This window comes from Phyllostomus discolor, chromosome 4 (genome assembly GCF_004126475.2).
Source record: "Phyllostomus discolor isolate MPI-MPIP mPhyDis1 chromosome 4, mPhyDis1.pri.v3, whole genome shotgun sequence".
Classification (NCBI taxonomy): Eukaryota; Metazoa; Chordata; class Mammalia; order Chiroptera; family Phyllostomidae; genus Phyllostomus; species Phyllostomus discolor.
In genome coordinates, this window is record NC_040906.2 from 125,396,108 (window position 1) to 125,414,951 (window position 18,844).

The 18,844-nt window shown below is 36.3% G+C and overlaps 1 protein-coding gene across 10 annotated transcripts in view; it reads left to right on the forward strand.

Annotated features, from left to right (window-relative positions):
* LOC114494998 (muscular LMNA interacting protein) overlaps positions 1–18,844 on the forward strand; it is a 235,055-nt gene that overhangs the window by 103,059 nt on the left and 113,152 nt on the right. For 8 of the 10 annotated variants that reach the window (XM_036024247.1, XM_036024249.1, XM_036024253.1 and 5 more), the window contains exons 2-3: positions 4,348–4,503; positions 7,239–7,631. In XM_036024247.1, the coding sequence (XP_035880140.1) occupies positions 4,348–4,503; positions 7,239–7,631 (549 nt within the window). The remainder of the gene's footprint in view (positions 1–4,347; positions 4,504–7,238; positions 7,632–18,844) is intronic. The other 2 variants (XM_036024251.1, XM_036024255.1) reach the window with 1 other exon arrangement.

Sequence of the window (18,844 nt, forward strand, 5' to 3'; positions counted from 1 at the left end):
CCTATAGTCATCATAGGTGGGGATGAGGGAGGCCTATAGAATCTGGGGACAAAGTTGCATTGTCACCTCTTCTTTGACTTCTAAATGAAAGTCTGTGATGAACTATATGAACTACCCTCAGGGATTTCCGTGCTAAAACCACTCTCCGTCTATCATGATATTGATGAGGTTAGTTATGCAGAGTGCTTCATAGAAAATAATTCATATAGAAAGTGTGTTGTATTATGTATTGCTGATAAGACCAGTGGGCTTTCTAAATCTCACAAAGGGTCTAATGTTCTTTCCTACAAAGGAAAGCATTGATTTATCATTTTCTGATAATAAGCTGAAATCTGGGAACTGTAACATGACTGCAGTCATGGAATAATGACAAATAGCTTTCCAGGCTGAAAAGAATACTAAAAAATAAAAGTTGGCTCAGAGGGTTTGTCTATGTATTTTAACTCCCCTAAGGAATATACATTTTTTCATAAGGCATAGATATTTTAGTTGTTAAATTACCAGAAAGATACATCCTGTGGTAAGTGGTCCAGAGTTAGTTTATTAGGCCTGTGATTTCAGTAGAATTGCTTAGCCACCATGCTTAGCCACCACTATTCTCCCCAGCCCAGTCTTTCTGTCACCCAGTGTGTCTTGTGTTTTCATAAGGACTGCCCTATTAACATTCTTGTCTCACAGTTCCTTAACCTTCACAATCTCAGTGCCTCCCTGCTTTCTCATCTCAGACACTCAGCCTCAAGGCCAAAGCCTAGACCTCATAATCATCCAGAATTACTGTTCTTAAACTCTCACCATCATGCCATCTTTCCTAGTTCTTCCTCTGCTGCGGACCACTTAATGGTAGAATCTGGCACGTTCAGTCTTGGACCCCCTTTTCCTATATGTGCAGGTTACCCCCTTGGTGTTCCCATCTAGTCTTGTGGTTTTAAATACCATACATTGGTTAACAACCCTGAAAATTTTATCTCTGGCACAGACTTTCCTCTGAACTTGTTCCCTTACTCACATTTCCACTGGGGTGTGTATTTGGCATGTTAAATTTGATCTCTATTCTCAAACCAGCCTCACCTGTTGTTTTCCCCATTTCAGTGAATACTAAATCATTATTTTTCAAAATTATTCAGGTCAACAATTTTGTACTCATCTTGACTCTTGTTTACTTTTTATATCCCATATTTAATTTTTCAGCAAATTCTAAGTTTTTCTTCTAAAATATAGCCAGAAATTTAACACTTCTGACCACTATTAACTGCAGCAACCCAAGTTCAACCTAACATTTTCTCTCTCATGGGTTATTGCAACTGTCTTATAGCCAGGATTCATAGCTTATAACTATTGTCTTTTTTACTACTTCTTTCACTAGAATGTAAATTCTTTTTTACTACTTATTTCACTAGAATGTAAATTGTTTATTACTGTTTTTTCACTAGAATGTAAATTCCATTAGGGTAGAGATTTTTGTTCACTGCTATATGACCAACCCCTGCAGTATTCCCTCACATTTGGTAGGCATTTAATAAGACCTTGCTGAGTAAATAAAAAGAAGTATAAGGTAAAATGTTCAGTGAGAGTTGTGTTTAGTAGGAGCATAGTGGCTGGACTGAAGACCACATTAAAGGACACAGATTGGGGGTGGGTGAATAGATGTGGTGATGGGGACCTTAGAAGTTCTTCTCTGATTGCTTCAATTATCTCAGTGGAATGAGAAACAAAGTCTTCAGCTCATAGTAAAACTTGGGAAGATGTTAGGGGTTTAAAGAAAGAAAAAAAAGATATGAGTTTTCTAGGCAAGTGGAAGAGTGAATGGGCTATGGAACTACATTAATTATAGACCAACACTGAAGGGCCTGTTTATGGCTCAGAATCATAAATTTGAAGTGAAACCACTAAGCATGGTCATGAGGTTTTCCCTAGCCACATTTACATCTCTGACGCAGGGGTAGAGGAGGTATGGGGTTAGATTTAGTGGGGACTGTGATTTACCCAAATGGGGATGACGATGTGAGAGAGGGTATGAAACGTGAGGGATATGCATGGGAGTGATCATGGTAAATGTAGTCCTTTGGTAAAGGCAAGCTAGTTAAAACAAAGTACAGGAAAACCTAGTGTTGGAAGGATCAATAGATTTTTCATTGTGGTGAATTCTGAGAAGCATTGGAATTGGAAAACTAGTGGGAGTGGTATGGAAAGAAAAGAAGTGGTGGTCAGAGAATTAAAAAACTGAAATTACAGAGGGACTGTGGTTCTTGGTCTAGGCTGGAGATGTGAGAGACAAGGAGAGTAGAGATTGAGGCATCACAATATTGGAAAAATTATCCATGAGATATGATATTGAGCATTATAAAAAGTGTAGTGTTAGAGAGAGTAGAATTGAACTAGGAATTTAATCTTCAAAGAAAAGAGGGTTTCATTTGGCTGTGGACAGGTGACTATTACAAGGAGAGGTAGTGAGTAGTCTAGACTGATGAAATGAGATTCAAACTGGAAGTTTCTAGGTAAAAGAAAAGGAGAAGATTTTGGAATCAGTAAAAAGGAATAAGGAGCACACCTCTTCCATTCCCAGGTCTAGTGTGAGAGAGAACAGCTCCCATTGAGGGAGCTCCTTGGAAATGAGTCCTTCAGAGGGAGCTGTAGTTTAGTTAGAGCTAGAATATTTAGAGAAGAGGTTAAAGATGATGTGAAGGATTTTTTGATGACTGACTAGATCCCAGGCAGTGTGTTTCAGGGGTTGGAACATGGTACAAGATGGAAACAAAACTGGGGGTGCACACACAGCACATGGGTATTGGGGGGAGATTCAGGGGCCTGGGTTCCTCACAGGGACAGACATCGTCAGATTAAAGGGCATACTGAGATAAGGTCCAAGTTGTCCAAGGCACAGAAACATGATACAACTTGAAGGGAAAGGAGAGTAGGGATCTTGGCAGGGCACATCATATATTTTGTGACAGAGTCATGGAGGCAGCAAAGGGACAGTGTTGCTCTGACTAGGTGGGGCTGGTTTTATCATGGTCATTATTTTATCAAAAGTGATTTCCCTTTACCTTCTCACTCTCCCTACTTTATCATGTCCATGAGCCTTTCTTTATCTTAGTTCATTTTCTCTGGACTCCAGGGAGACCATGTTTCTTCTCTTGTTTCCTTACCTTGTTCTGCCTGCCCCCTCCAAGATCTTGCTCCACTTTCATTCTCTCCTGGTTCCTCCCTTCAGGCTACAGACATGTTTAAGTCTATCCCCTTACAGACAAGAAGGCATCTCTTTGACTCTACTTCCCTGTCTAACTGCTCTTAACCTTTCTCCCTACTTCTCATCCATACTTCTTGAAAGAGAAATCTACAGCACCATCTTCTCATTCTCCCTTTTCATTTAGTCCTCAAACTATTTGCTATTGACTTTTCTCCCTTCTCTCTAGCCTTGTGTTTTTCAAAGCCAGTATTATTTAAAATTCTAGTGTGGCTATGTCATTTCCCAATCTGTAGTGCTTTATAGAGCACAATGGTTCTCTGTTGGCAATAGGACAACGTGCAAGCTGGATCCACACCCCACACTGCTGCTTCTTTCCATGCTTCTCTCGGCCAGTTTTCTCAGCCTGGGACATCTTTATCTTCCTCTTCACTGGGACTTAAATTTCAGGTGTTTTATTTTTTTTTCCTAGAATTTCCCAGGTTGGGTAGGCAGGTTCCCCCATCACTTTTCCCTCAGTATTCTGTGTGTATCCTCTTTCTACTTGTGAGTGGTCTATTGACTCTTTTCTATTCACTGTTGTGTATCTAGCTCTTGACTGCCTGCCACACAGGAAACGCTTAACAAAATTACTTTTGAATGAATAAAGAATGAATAAAAGATAAAATATATCTTTTAGCAGACATTCACATTTTGGTAGTGAGAAAAGTTTACTTCTAATTTTAAATCCATATTTGGTATTCTTGTTAATGATAAATGGAAGTTTCTTGCATGTTTAGTGATTATGAATCAAATTGAACCTGCTAACCTGGGTTAAATGGATAAAAGTCCATTTTGAAACAGATTGACGACTGTGTTTGTGATAAATCCACTGAGGTAGAGATGCCCTGTAATATTCCAGCAGATTAACACCTCTTATGTTATTGCCATCCCCTATAACAGGATCCTGCTGGGGTTGTATTGCTTTTTCTGAAAGATAGTATTATGAAAAAAGAATCTGATATACTGTGACTATTTTTATAGCTGTTTTCTTTGGCAACCATATATATGATCACAGGAAAATGGGCAATTTATCAAAATAAATAAGTATTCTGGTGTATAGAGAAAAAGTCAAGATAAACATTTGACAAGACTACAGGCCTAATTTATTACATGTCTCATAGGTCTCTTCTGGTGATTCTGAAGCCAAACCTTTGATCTTCACATTTGTCCCCACTGTCAGAAGATTGCCAACCCACTCTCAGTTGGCTGACATCTCTAGATTCCTTGTTAAAATTCCTGAGGAACCAAGTGATAAGAATCCAGAAACTGTAAATAGGGTAGGACTATTTTTATTCTTTTTTTTTATATCCAGCAATTAACATTAAATTATCATAATAATAACTGACAAATTTGGATGAATGTTTATTTCCTCTGCGTAAAGTGAGACAACCATGAAATCCAAGATTGACTAAAAATACAATTATGTAATAGGAACGTAATTGTTATCTAATTCCTGGTTCTCCATAATACATTATTCTCAACCTTTTTGAGTTGATAGCCTATAGTTTGCCTCCTTGTACATTCCCTTCTCTCAAATGTATCTTAAAATAATAAAAACAAAATTAAAAAGAAGTTTGCATTTATTTTGAAAGAAAATATGATTAAATAATGAGGTGCTACTACCTTACATGTAATAAATTAGCAACATGATAAAGGTATAATACCCATCGTTAGGGCAGTTGTGGAGATATTTGCATGCTCATATTTTGCTGCTACTTTTGTGAATATGTACAATTTTGGTAGAAAACCTTTATCCACTTTCATAAAACTGTTCATAGCCTTTCAATAACCTAACTCTTGGAAATGCATCCCCCAAAATAGGACAAAAGAAGAAAAATGTTATAGAGAAAAATAATTAGAAAAAAAATAAAAACAGCCCAATACCAGAAAAGTTAAGAATATGATAATACATAACTTTGACAAAGTTATAATTATAGTAATTATGTAATTCCATGAAAAATGTTAACCTTATAATATTATGTAACAAAACAGATGATAAAATTATATTTATGCCCTGGTCATACCTTTCTAAAATGAAACCAAGACTGAAAATTAAATTAAAACAAACCCTGAAAATGACTTGTGCTAGAATAATGACATTGTGGTTTAGAAATATTCTCATTAAAATGTGTTGTAATACTCTCTTACTTAAAATAAAGTGTGTCTCTAAGGAACTTGTGGTATTCTTGAGCCAACTGGAAGGGCAGGAAATAATCTAATTTACCTTGTATATATGAAAACATCTTACAGGCAAGTAGTAATATATTTATGTTTCTGAGATTTTCAGTGCTATCTTATTTCAAGATCATTGGGGCCACATTATTTCAGAGAAATCCTGAATATTACATAAGGCTCTTCTGGGAAGTTTCTCCCTAACAGTACTCAACTATACATAATATATTCATAGTATCCTTTGTTATTAGGTGCTATGGTTACATGAGGCTGTAGCTATATGAACCAATTTTGGTTGCAAATTTCCAAAGCCTTCTGAAATGCTGATATTCATCTGATGATTACAATGATACACATACAGCTATGGCATTAAAATGAGATTAAAGTTTTTTCTTTCTGTCTTTTAAATGGTTCAGTATTATAATCAAACAGGGTAAATAATCCTTCATTCTTTCTATGTTTAACAACTATTGACTGGCAACATGTTACATGCTTGGTGCTGTGGATTCTGAGCGAATAAAGTCAACTCATTACTTATTTGTTATTGGGAATGCAGACTGTGAGAAAACTGAAAAGTGTATAACCAAATCTCAGGTATTGATGAATGCTGTAAAAATATATCCGAGTGAAGGAACATAGAATGATAGACTATGGAGGAAGGAAATTGTTTTAGAGCATTAATGATGTTTTCAAAAACCAGTTCAAGTTTTTGCTGGTTTTCTAGTTATTCCATTACTTTTCATAGGAAGCAATTTGTCACTGACTACTTCTATTTTTAATGGAAACTTCCTTCCAATTTGGGTTTTTGTTACTATATAGTATTGTAATTAATATGTGAAATCACCATTATCAGAGAAATCCTAATCAGAGACAATTAGTTTTATTCTGACTATCTCATCATCAGCTGAAAAGTGTGGAATTGATGTATAAAGTGATGTCCTTAGTTTAGTTATGACTAATCAATGGTTGATTTCTATTGTGTTTTCACACACACAAAACACAAACACACATATTATCGTACATTAAATGGATGATCATAGTTGAAATTATTTTAGTTTAATTAGTGTCTTCTTTAACTTTCTATTTTTAAATAAATTCAAACTTAAAGAAAGAATAATAAATATAATATGGTTATCAAAACCAAGAAAATTAACATTGAATCTTCTCAGCATACATAGCTACTGTCTTTTTAGAACAAAGCCTTTTGTTAGCATGGTAAAGCTGTCTTACTCCTGGCCTTATAAACTTTCTGTGTGTTCAAAAAAATTGTATGGGAAAAGATTTGGAATTATAAATCCAAAATAAAATAATAGTAAAAAATAGTTTGTGCTGAAAACATCTATCTTTTTGGTGTCCTAGTCACAGGTTCTTCCCAATTAGCTTAGGTTGTTTTGTCTAATATCTGTGCATTTTGTTCTGATATAATTTTTCTGCTCAGACTTTTACAGAGATTTATATTCTTTTAGAATCCTTCAGTGGGATTTCCTTTATCCCCTGGCTTTCACAGAGTATATCCTTGTCAAGTCTCCCTTTGTTCCATGAATGTCTTCATGGAAAACATTGCTTTCCTCCTCTTCTTTTAAAAACTCATCTCATTATTTATTAGAAAGCAGGTTTGTTTGTTGATGTTGATTCTGGGCCCTACATTGTTTGGATTTAGACCAGAACAAACAGGTGGGCTAGTAAAAGTAAACTGTTAACTTCAACCTCATTTCTCTTGATTTTTACATATGTTTTTATAAAGTCTTGTCCTTAAGCAGGTAAAGCTTTTAAGTGCATAGAAAAAAGAAGCAAGTATCAAACCAATGTCAATGCTTTTATGTCTATACATTTATTGCAGTCAAATTTCAATGAGTACTTGACCTTGAATGCTGGGAGCCAACAGAAGAGAGACCCAGGAACATTCACTTATCCTTCAGAAGTCAGCGGAAAGATTTCACAAGTAAGGGAATTTAAAGCAAACAAACCTCAAGAAATGCAGCAAAGTGGCCTCTTCAAAGCTGAATATGTTTTTATTGTGGACTCTGAGGGGGAAGATGAAGCTACAAGCAGAAAAGTTGAACAAACTCCCCCAGTGGGGATGGGCACCACAGCTACTCGGCCCAAGTCCCTAGCTATATCCTCCAGTCTGGTCTCTGATGTGGTACGTCCCAAAACACAGGCAACAAGCCTCCAGGCCCCATCACATCCTGAAATGCCCCACAGGATGGCCTCTCAGCAAAAGCATGGGCAGGTAGGTTTTTCTTCTTATAAGAAAAAAAATATTGTTTACATATCCTTTGTTCCAGGCTGTGTGTGGTCTTGGAAGCCTCCAGTGTGGGGCTGCCTCAGTGAAATAGGGAGAAGGCCCCATCCCAAAACTTAGCAGCAAGACTGAATGCCTTTTTTAAGGTGGAGAGTCTATGGTACAGTAGGAGAAGTCCTGTGTCTGTGATGGCAAGAAAGAAATGTCAAAGAAAGAAAGTTAGGGAAAGATTTTGAAGGGAAAAATAGAGAGAATTTGTTGTTGGCTATTTGTTGTAATGAAATTATAATATGACTTTGGCAAGGTATATAGGATGTTAGGAATGCAGAGGCTGGCTTTGGAGTAAATAGTGGATGGGAAGTTGCCCTAGACAGTAAGCGTGAATCAGTACCAAGGTGTTCTGTTTAGAATCTACCAGATTGGGCATTTGCAAGCTTTCCAAAGTAGATGGGAGAACATTTTTATTGGTGAGTTAGCCTTTTGCTGCTACTAGGATTGATGCAAAACTGTACAGTAGGCATCTTATTTTTGGTGCCACCCCATCTTTATTCCTGTAGCCTTCACTGACTTCCTGATGATATATTCATATCTCCTCCAAGCATCCAGTATCCTCATTCTGCCTTGTGGTGATGGAAGACTCACACTGGGCTGTCCATACCCAGGTCTCCTGGACTAAAACATTCATTTCTTTCTGAGGTTTATTCTCAGCTAATTATTTAAAATATTCTAACCACATTAATATATTCTCAGTAAGTGTGATAGGCTTAAACACTTTTTTTCTTATTTCAGGAAAATAGTGAAAAAACCAGTAGGAGATGTGGGGGCTTCCATAGTCAGTGGAGAGTACTGGTAATTCAATGGGGTGCCTTTGAAGAAGAACATGTAGGTGTGATGATACAAGATATATGAAAATGAAAATATTCTTAATGAAGCAATTTTGGTTTTTAAACTTACTCTTTTCTCCAATTGGTAATTTTTTTCCCAAGTTGGTCATTTATTTTGTTTTAATGTGATTATATATATATATATATGACATATGTATGTGTATATATATGTCAAACTGGAGACTAAACATGCACTTTGGGATTTTTTTTTTTGGCCAGTGTAGGTTACTTAGGAGGTTATAGTTCATGTTATTAATGCTCCAAATGAAAAGACAAAGCTCAACCTAATTCATTAGTAAGGCCTCAAAATGATCTTATCACAAATGGAGGAATACTGGATCCTGAATTGTTTGGGAATAGCCATGGTTCCTGTCTCCATTTATTTTAATAATTCCTTAATAATTCCTGAGTGATGAATAGAGGTCATCATGAAATAAAAATAAGGTGAATTAAAAATAAGATAACTGTTACCCACAAATTTAAACTAAAAAAAATGACCAGGGCACAAAAAAGGGCACTCTGAGAGGTTTAATGTAGTCAGGAGTAGAATTTTAATATAAAACGTCTAGAGACTACCCCATGATTGGATTACTTGATGCCAACAACAGTAATTTTTCAGTAAGAAATTTTAATTTTTCTATAAAGAAGTGATTTTTCTGGTCAACCTGGTAAAAATGAATAGAATTGTCTATAAATTGGTACTATTAGTTAGTAATAATAACTTAAACTTTTCCTAAAAAATGTCTTTAGTTCTTAGTTTGGGCTTTAACCTTTTCCTAACCTAACCTGTATGACATTTCCTCTCACATCTTGTTCCTCATTTCTTCAGCTCTCCTGTATTATCATCAAAGTCCACACTTTATACATTTCTGTCCCTGAGCCCTTGATTCCTCTGAGTGTAATGCTTCCTTCTTCCCCAGACCCAAGGCCATTTTGGCCTTGGCTACTCGATATTCTAAGTTCTGCTCAAGTTGCCCCTTTTCCTAGAGACATTCCCAGATGGATTAGTTTTTCTCCTTCATCTTTGTCATTTTTCTCATAGTTTTGTAGCCTTTTTGGTAAATCTTCAATGTAACTTTCAACTTAGTTCTAATAGTTGATTTTATCTTTCTTACTCACTAGACTAAAAGCAACTTGAAGCCAAAGTCTGTCTCCTGTTTATTTCTGTATCCATAGCACTTAGTGCAGCATCTCAAACATAGGTAAAGTTCAATAAGGTGTATGAAAAAAATATTCACAAGTTTACACATTTGAAGTCTTTTCTCAGATATCAACTCCTTCATGAAGTCTGCTTTGGTTCTTTCAGGGAAAGCAAACTCTCCCTCAATTTAATTCTGATAGCTTTTTTCCCCCTGAATATCTTTTATTATAATTATTCTATTACAGCATGTATTATAACTGTTTAGGTGAATGCCTTATCTTCCCTAGCAGACTGTAAAGTTTTTATAGGTAAAGACACCATTAAATCCATTTTTATTAATTATTTTGTTCTCCAGAGTGGTTACTGTATTCTCTCAAATATAGTCAGTATAAGTATTGGGTTGAGTGTATTTTTGTTCCAAAGGTTGTAGTGGCATGTTTACATAAAAGCACATTATGTTTTAAAAATCCCTAAAGAATTTAAAATTTAAAGTGTAAGTCAAAAGTAAAAATGCTATGAGAGCAGTTGAAATAAATCCTCACAAATAGAATTCAGAAAAAAATACTCCATAATGAAATACTCTATTCATGTTTTTGAGTGTCGGTGTAAAGATGTAAGAATAATCTTACCTAGGGATAGTATTAGAGTTCAAAGAGAGGTGACTATACACAAGCAAATGCAGACTGGTTTGTCTGAAAGAACTTTGATAAAATCTGGTATCAATCAGGTCAACTTGGGAATACAAAATAACAACTGATGACTTTTACTATACTAATGTGTTAATAACTAACATCTTTCTGGCAGTGTGTCATAGTTTGAGTACTGACCTAGAGTTATTGAAGCACAAGAGCTCTTCTATTTTTAATGCTGAGAAACCTCATGGAGAATGAAGCATTTCTTTACAATATTGTATTTTCATGTTTTATAGATGCCTTGCCACATTTCCTCACTGTACAGCAGCAAGTAATTTTGTCAAGTGGGACAGGCAGGTTAATATATCCTGCCACTTGGTTAGGGAGGAAGGGCAGGTTGGGAGATTCACGAGGCCCTGATCAAAACCGAGAGGAGGATCAAAGTCCTTTTGCTGACAAAGTTGGATATGAAACACTAGGAGACCCTGATGAAAGTGTGTCCCCTGTCAGGCAGGAAGGGGAACCCCTCTCCCCAGTGAGCATTATAAAAACCAGATGTTTAGGGATGAGGCCAGGTGTGTGGGGTTTGACCTGGCCAGAGTCTGAATTTGGGATATGGGGACACTTTCACTCCCATGGGCCAGCCCCTAGAATCTTATGCTGCATTACCTGCTGGGAGCCACACCTCCTCTGTGCTCTCTCCTGCTCTGGGAGGGCAGGGTGAGTGTTCCCAACATTTGACCAGTCCAGCTACAAAGGAGGTACCTGATGCCTGCTATTAAAATATACTATACTATTATTTATTAAAATAATGCTATTTAATATAATGAAAATATTATAAATGTAAAACAAATTCCAATGAACAGGGCCCTCAAAGCTTTTTAAATTGGAAATTAAGAGGTTATTTGGTGACTTTAATGAGAACAGTGTGAGTGGGGTGCTAGGGGCACAAATCAAGTTGAGAAGTGGATGGGTGATGAGGGCAAAGAGGTTGCGTGTTGGAGGAATGGACTGGGAAAACCAAAGTGAGACAAGCAACTGAGTGGCCATGCTCTTCTGGGTATTTACTTATAACCATAAACCCTAGTTTCCTCATTTGTAAAATGGGGTGATGATATCAACCTTTCTTATGAAGATCAAATGAGATTATATATTATATAATGAAACTATACATTTATTTGTGTATATTTATATATAAACTGTTCATCACAGTTCCTGGCCCATGGTAAGTTCTCAACAAATAATTTACCATATTTAAGAAGTCTAAGAGGACAGCATGTGTTGGGGTATAGTACAGGGTAAGGAATGTGCAAGAGGGGAGAGGTTTTATATATTGGTTCAAATGTAGCTTGGATGTAAGAACTTGGGGGAGGAACATGGAAAATAAGGTCAGAAGGACTGGCTGTCAAAATAAAGGAGGTTCTTACATAATATCCTGGAAAATTTGGACATTAGCTCTCATATTTACTAAGTACCTAGATTTCATGGATCCATAGAAAAAAGATTACAACAAATTTGGACAGGGCATTTGACATACAAATCTTCCTTATACCCCCTAGGACTCAATGTTATAATGAAATATTCTATTCATACCAACACACTGTATTAGAATAGTCTTTTTATGTTTCTATTATTCTAGTATATTTGTGAGCTTCTTCATGCCAAAAAATCTTCTTGTCTCTGGTCCCCATCACCTAACACAATGCCTGGAACACTTGTAGGTGCTTGGAAAGTGTCTGATGAGTGAATAAGTGAGTGAATGTTCCTCCTTTTCACATCACCCTGTAATATATATATATATATATATATATATATATATATATATAGATAGATAGATAGGAAATAAACATCATTATATGAACTATCTTAACCCATAGCTAAGAGAAAACTGTCATGGAGAATAAAAAGAGAACCTAGGACTCCTGCCTCATAGTTTAGCTCTTGCTCCATATTTTGCTTATTAAAACATCATCCAAACATAACTCTTGGCCTTAGAGATTTAGAGATGAAAGACTTTGGAAGAAGCTGGTAGGTGAAACTTCCAAGTTGGATTCTGCTAACTGCTGGGAGGACCAGCTTAGAATGACAGGAAATATTTCCTGAAAAATGACGTTTATGTTAAGATTCCAGAAAGCAATGTGCACCTGACCATCATCCACACAACATTCTAGCTGCATGCAGAGCAGAGCTACATGGGGCAGAGTGAGGAAAACAAAAAGAGGGCCTGACTTGCCCCAGTAGGGGAGAGGTGATCAGGTGGTAACTCAGATTCTAGGTGGGCCCTCTCGTCATGTACTTGCCTAGAGGCAGCTGTGATGATTAAAACTGTAGAGACCCTCATTTTTTAAATTGCTGCACACATTCCTGACCAGTTAAAAGTGGATTAATTTATTTTTGAATTTAAGTATAGTTGGCATACAATATAATATTAGTTTCAGTTGTATAATGTAGTGATTAAACCTTACAATGTGATCACCACATTATAGTCTAGTAACCATATGTCACTGTGCGAATTTTTCACCATAATATTGAGTATATTGCCTTTCACCTTTGAATAAAATCACCAGCGGGCGATTTTACTTTTTTAACCACTTTTCTCTAGTGGTCTTCCCATTGCCACCTCCCCATTTCCCTTTTTGCTTAGGGTGAGGATATGATTCTCTCCTCTCAACCTTTTTGTCACCTTCTATGGTGAGATTGGACACACTTGGGAGGCTTGTTCTGACTCAGTTGGGAGGACCCAGGCTCTGCTCTGATGCTGGAAGAATCCCTGTGATCCCTGGTGGCCTGTTGCTTCCCCTGGCTGAAACACCATTTATTTGTACCTTTAGTTCCAGGGACAGAGAAAGTACATTTATGGAAAATCAAGTTGCTTTGTCAATTCCAGCAGAGAGATGATGGAGGTCTTAAAAAGGATGGTCTCCTGACTTGATGTCAGAACTCAATTTTTTCTCTCTTGTGAGGTAAGACAGAATTGACTATCAGAGCTACAGTTCCCTCCACCCCATACCCTCCCTCATTCACTATCTGGAGTCTATAGCGGAGTTAGAAGGCATCACTGCTGAGGAAGGTGATGAGGCTTTCTTCAAGGAGGCACTATGTTCCTGCTCTCTGTCCTTTTGTTCCTGCATCCACAGGGCACTTTACTTCTCTATTCCTGCAGGAAGGCAATATGCCATGTACTAGACAGACACTCTGTGAGTACACATTAAAAGACATAGTGCCTACCTTCAAGGAACTTTAAAAAACAGATGCACCTGAAAATAATGACAGTGAAAAGTAACGAGTTTGAGTGAAAATGGGAAATGGAAATCACCCTTGGACCTCAGGAAAGGTTCATATTGTATGAGCTAAAATGTAAAGAATAAGTACAAGTTTTCTGGTCAAACAAGCTGTGCTTAGGCATTTCTGGGAGTCAGCAAGAATTACCAACATAGAAGAAGAGGAGAAAAGGACTTAGTGATGAAATAGAGGCACAGATAAGGTAGTTTTGAAAAGGAGGGAAAGTTTAGAAGTATCAGGTTTTAGAGAGAAATCAGAAAAGATAAGGAATTCAAATGCTTGTTGGCTTTAGGAAGTGGAAATCATTGCAGGCATCAGTGACAACAGTGTCTGTGGAAGAGGAGGGGCGGCGGACAGAGGGGGGAGGGGAGTATATTAGTTTTCCATTGCTACAGAACAAATCACCACAAATTTAGTGGCTTAAAAATACGTTTATTTTTATTTATTTTCTCTGCCACTTTGATCTCTAATTTTTCCATTCACCTTTAAATCATTTATTTAGGTCATACCCACTCTGGATATTCCAGGAGATGGATAATCTCCTGTTTGATTAACTTGAAGTCACCTGATTAGGGACTTCTAAATTCTTTCAGCTTCCACCCATACTCAAGAAGAGGGAATTATACAAGAGGGGATTCTGCGTAGTTACTTTTGGGTATGTTGGCCACAAAACGGAAAGCAATACAATGATTATTATATTTTTCAGGTGTAATTACCAAGAGAGAAATGTGAGCCTGTAATAATGGGAAAGACAGATTCCACAAAGATCTTAGTGTTCATGTATGCACACATTTTTAGTTACCTTTTTCCATTTAACAAACCATGACAAAATTTATTGTTTCTAAACACAACTTTCTATTTAGCTCAGAAATCTGCCAGTCTACAATTGGGCCAGATTCAGCTGGGTGGCTCTGCAGGTCTGGGTCAGGTTCAGCTGCTATTTGCTGTAGTTCACTTATGTGTCTGTGATTAGCTGCTGGTTGAATGGTAGGTGATTAGCTGTCTGGGGGCTGGTTAGCTGAGAAATGGTTTTGTATTTTCCAGTGGACTAACCTGGGCTCATTCATATTGTGGCAATGTTCTGCATTCAGCAAGCCAGTAAGTTCCAATGCACAGTGTTTTTTTAGCCACTGCTTCTTGAATCACATTTGCTAATGTTGCACTGGCCAAAACAAATTATATGGCCAGTTGAGATTAAGGGATGAGGTAAAGGGCTTTGCCTCTTTAATATAGAGGAGGTGGAGAATGGTAAAAATTTTTATAATCCACTACATGACATTTATTATTATGGTTTTAAAGATTGGAAGGATTCTGCTTTATATTTATGTTATAATGAGAGAGCTAGTAAAAAAGAAAAAAAAGAATGAGTACATAGCATAGGAATGATGGAATGTGATCCCTAAGAAGACAGGAGCTACTGCAATTTGGAGCACATAGAGAAAATTTACCTTAAAGAAGTGAAAGGCAGATCTAAAAAATTGGATGTTTCTGGTAATCTCAGTTTTCCTTGGAGGAAAAGAATTCTAGGTTGTTGACAACAATGAGGGAATGGTGGGAAAAGGATTTGTGGTCAGTGTTAACTTTTTAGAAGACTTGCTGTTCAGAGCAAAAGAGAAAAGCTGAGGTCCAAACAAAAGAAAACTTAAAAAAAAAAAAGCAGCCAACAAAAATGCTGAGGTGTCCAGGGCCCAGCTGAGACTATAGACCTCAAATTTATGAGGACACCAGCCCACAGTGCCTTATTCATCCTCTATGCAAATTAGAGACCAGTGCTCCTTCTGCGGGGGCACAAGGACGTTCTGCCCACTCTCAGCCAGTGCGCTCCTGCAGAACCAGTTCGTAAATGAAGTGCAGGAGTCCTGCCAACCAACAGGGTTGTGTTACTTTTTTTAGTAGCAGCTTTAAATAGACTAGGTCTAGGAACATAATGGCAGTTGGTAGGAATGATTTAAGAATGAAGATGTGCCAACTAGATTGGTAAAAAATACAAGATGGCTAAAATGTTGACAATACTCACAAGGAATTTGAGATTGAAGAAAGTATTACTAAAACGTAATGCAAACATGCTTTTAGTAATAACATATGCAAAATATGCAATATAGCAAGGAATGGGGGAAACGAGATTGGATAGCAAGAGAGGGCTCTGTTAAGAAGGACAGATCTTTAGATCATGGTAGACACAGAGAAATTATTGATGACATCTTGTACCTTGATCAGATTGTAAGAGATCAATCTGATGATAGGTTGAATGTTATTTAAATGTTCAGGTAAGAAAGGCTGAGAATCTGCCCAGTGATATTGTGAGTGTCTGTCAGTGAGAAGAGGACTGATAACAGGTAAGTTTAGGAGGCCAAGCTGCATAATATCTTGATTGTGGGAACAGAGAATCTTCTGGAGTTTCTGCCTTGCAAGGCTGTGCAGATTCAGGAAGAAAAGCACAACTATACGGGACTGACACCTGGTGCTGTCCAAGTCTTGGGAACTACTCAGAACATCAGACAGCAGCAGACCAATCACTTTAGTTTTATTCAGATGCTTTGGAATATCATAGAGACATTAGGGAAAAATGAATATATACAGGTACAGTTTACTTAGATTGACTAAAATTACAAGGCAGCTCTACTTCAGAGACTGGTTGTTAAAATAACTAATGACCCCTATTATATAGGATCTATGGGTGGATTTATGACTAAGATTGTCCACTTGATGACAGCAGAACATTGCAAGTATCCTCTGATCCTGAGATTATTGTGAATGTCAAGGTAGTCTTTCTAGGAAAAGAGAGTTTTGAGAATGACTTTGGAGGTGTGTAGTCAGGGGACTCAAGGAATCCGAGGAGGGCTTGGGATTGGAGAACACAGTCAGGGCAACTCTGAAAGGTGTTTGAAGCAAAGGAATCAACAAAGCTCAGGCTAGAAATAAATAGTGGAGAAGAAGGAGAATAGGTTTGAGGGCGAAGGAATTAGAGCACCAGAAACAAACCCAGTAACAAACAGCATGGGGGGTGGGTATTAATAGAGGAGAATGAAGGGACAGAAATAATTTATAGACATTACTAGAGAAGTAAAGGGTTTATAGGGAAGAGGCAAAATAAAGTCTTGGCTACTGACTGAGCAATTGACAGGTATCCATTTTTTCTCTCTGTGTAAAATTATTCATATCTTTAGCTCCTCTTTAAAAAAATTATTAATAAGTGGAACTCAGGACAATGAATATTTTTCATTAAAAATGTATTCTTCACTCCTGAGAATTTTATAAAAATGGGGAACCACATTTTTTATACCAGTGTAAATTAAAATAACACCAGGATGTGTTTGCAAATTAGAAATGAACATATTATGGATACTACTGATATATTGAATAGGAAATTATAAAAACATGTAGATTAATATAAACATAACATTCTTAGAATTTTTGGTTATTCTCTTAAGTTCTTCAATAATCAACTATTAAAAATACAATTAAATTCTGAGTTACTTATATTAGATAACATATGACTTAATGCAGCAGAAAATTTGGTAATTAAAATCTATACTCTTTTTTTTAATTTTTATTTTAATCATTGTTCAAATCTATACTCTTGAGGAAGTTTGAGGGAATAGTCTTTTCCTCTGAGTGAGACCCTCAAAATTAGAGCCCTACTACTTAAACATGATACTTTGATGGATAGTCAGGATGAATTAATGTTTGCTCTATAAACTGAAGTTGTTTGGAAGATGATTGAAAAGATAATGGGATTTTGGGGCTCTTATTAACTTATAATTTTTTTTTTTACCAATAGCTCTGGCATAAACTGAAAAGGCACCCTACTGGGTCTTCAAATTACTTTATTCTGTCTGTGAAAGGAGACAGATCATCAATGGAAACAATGAGAAGACTTTCATTCAGGGCTAAGCACGTGAAAGAGTTACATAACCGGTGGCCAAACAGACTTGTTTCTAAGTAAAATTTATGTGAGGGAATTTTTAAGCTTTCTTTCTTGATTTGATTGAATTCTGTTTGATTTTTGAAATTATCCCTCATTTTTAGATATTCTGGTTTATGCCCATATACTCAAATATTACTTATATGGCAAGAATTCTGTGTTGCAAAGGCACAAGAGTTTACATATTAAAAACAGGAATATTTTGGGTATGTTTGCTCAGAGACTTGGAAGTTTGGGGTGAGTTGTTTGAATTTATTAGTTTTAAATATTTTTTAGAACTCAAAACTATATGATATGAAAATCTTCACATTAGGGCTGATGGATGACTTAACATGGATATCTTAAGCAACAGTAAGAACTATTTTTTACTGAATTTGCAAATCAACCTTTTAAGTTTAAATATTATGCCCACATGCTTTTCTGCTATGTAATGTGAAAAAATATACCTATAAGATCATAAATCTTAATTAATTTCCTAAATTCTTTATTAGACACAGTAGTTTCCTTTCTCTTATGGATTGATAGGATCAAAACAATAATTTTGGCAAAAATAAATCCTCTGTTTAAAGATTTAAAGAAGGAATAAAGAGCTTCCCAGACTAGAATCACTTACAATTTCAGTATTTATGGGTGATTTTTAAAATAGCACAGGAATACACACAGTCCGTCATTTTACAGGCCCTGCCTATCCTCTCTTGACAATGATGCATTATTTCTTTATTTTATGCGGAATTGATGGGCTGCCTTGTTTCAGGCAGATTGCAGTTGTAAAGCACTCAGGATTCCTTTGCTGTGAGAGAATACATACTCCTTTCAATATAACTGAATCATTTGTTTCGTGTTCATTTTGGCAAGTAATAAGGGAAAATATTTTCCGTAAGCTAAAATTCCCTCTGTGGTTTGCACTTGCTTTCACTCTCTCATTGTTTACCCCTGTATACTGAGGTTGAGTGCTGCATTTGTTAAATTCTGGGCATTTTTAGTTTCACAATATATAGGAGTAGTCCAAGTTTTAGAATTTCAAGCTTCGAAGTATGTTAATTTTTTAAGGATTGCATTCATTATTATTATATTATGGTTTATATACTTCCAATAGAAAATTTATTTCATTTTCCAAGGTGAATTTTGAAATTTATATTGATGGTGGTTTAACTCTTTTCAAATGACATGACTCCAAATTAAGATAACTCTTTTAGATTTTGTCAATGAGTTGTTTTCTAAATAGAAATACGTGAATACAATTTAATATTGATGGTCATCCTAGGGAATCAATGTGCTACTGAATATAATGCCTCATAGTTTATTTATATTTTATTTCAAATTGAAAACAATGCCTT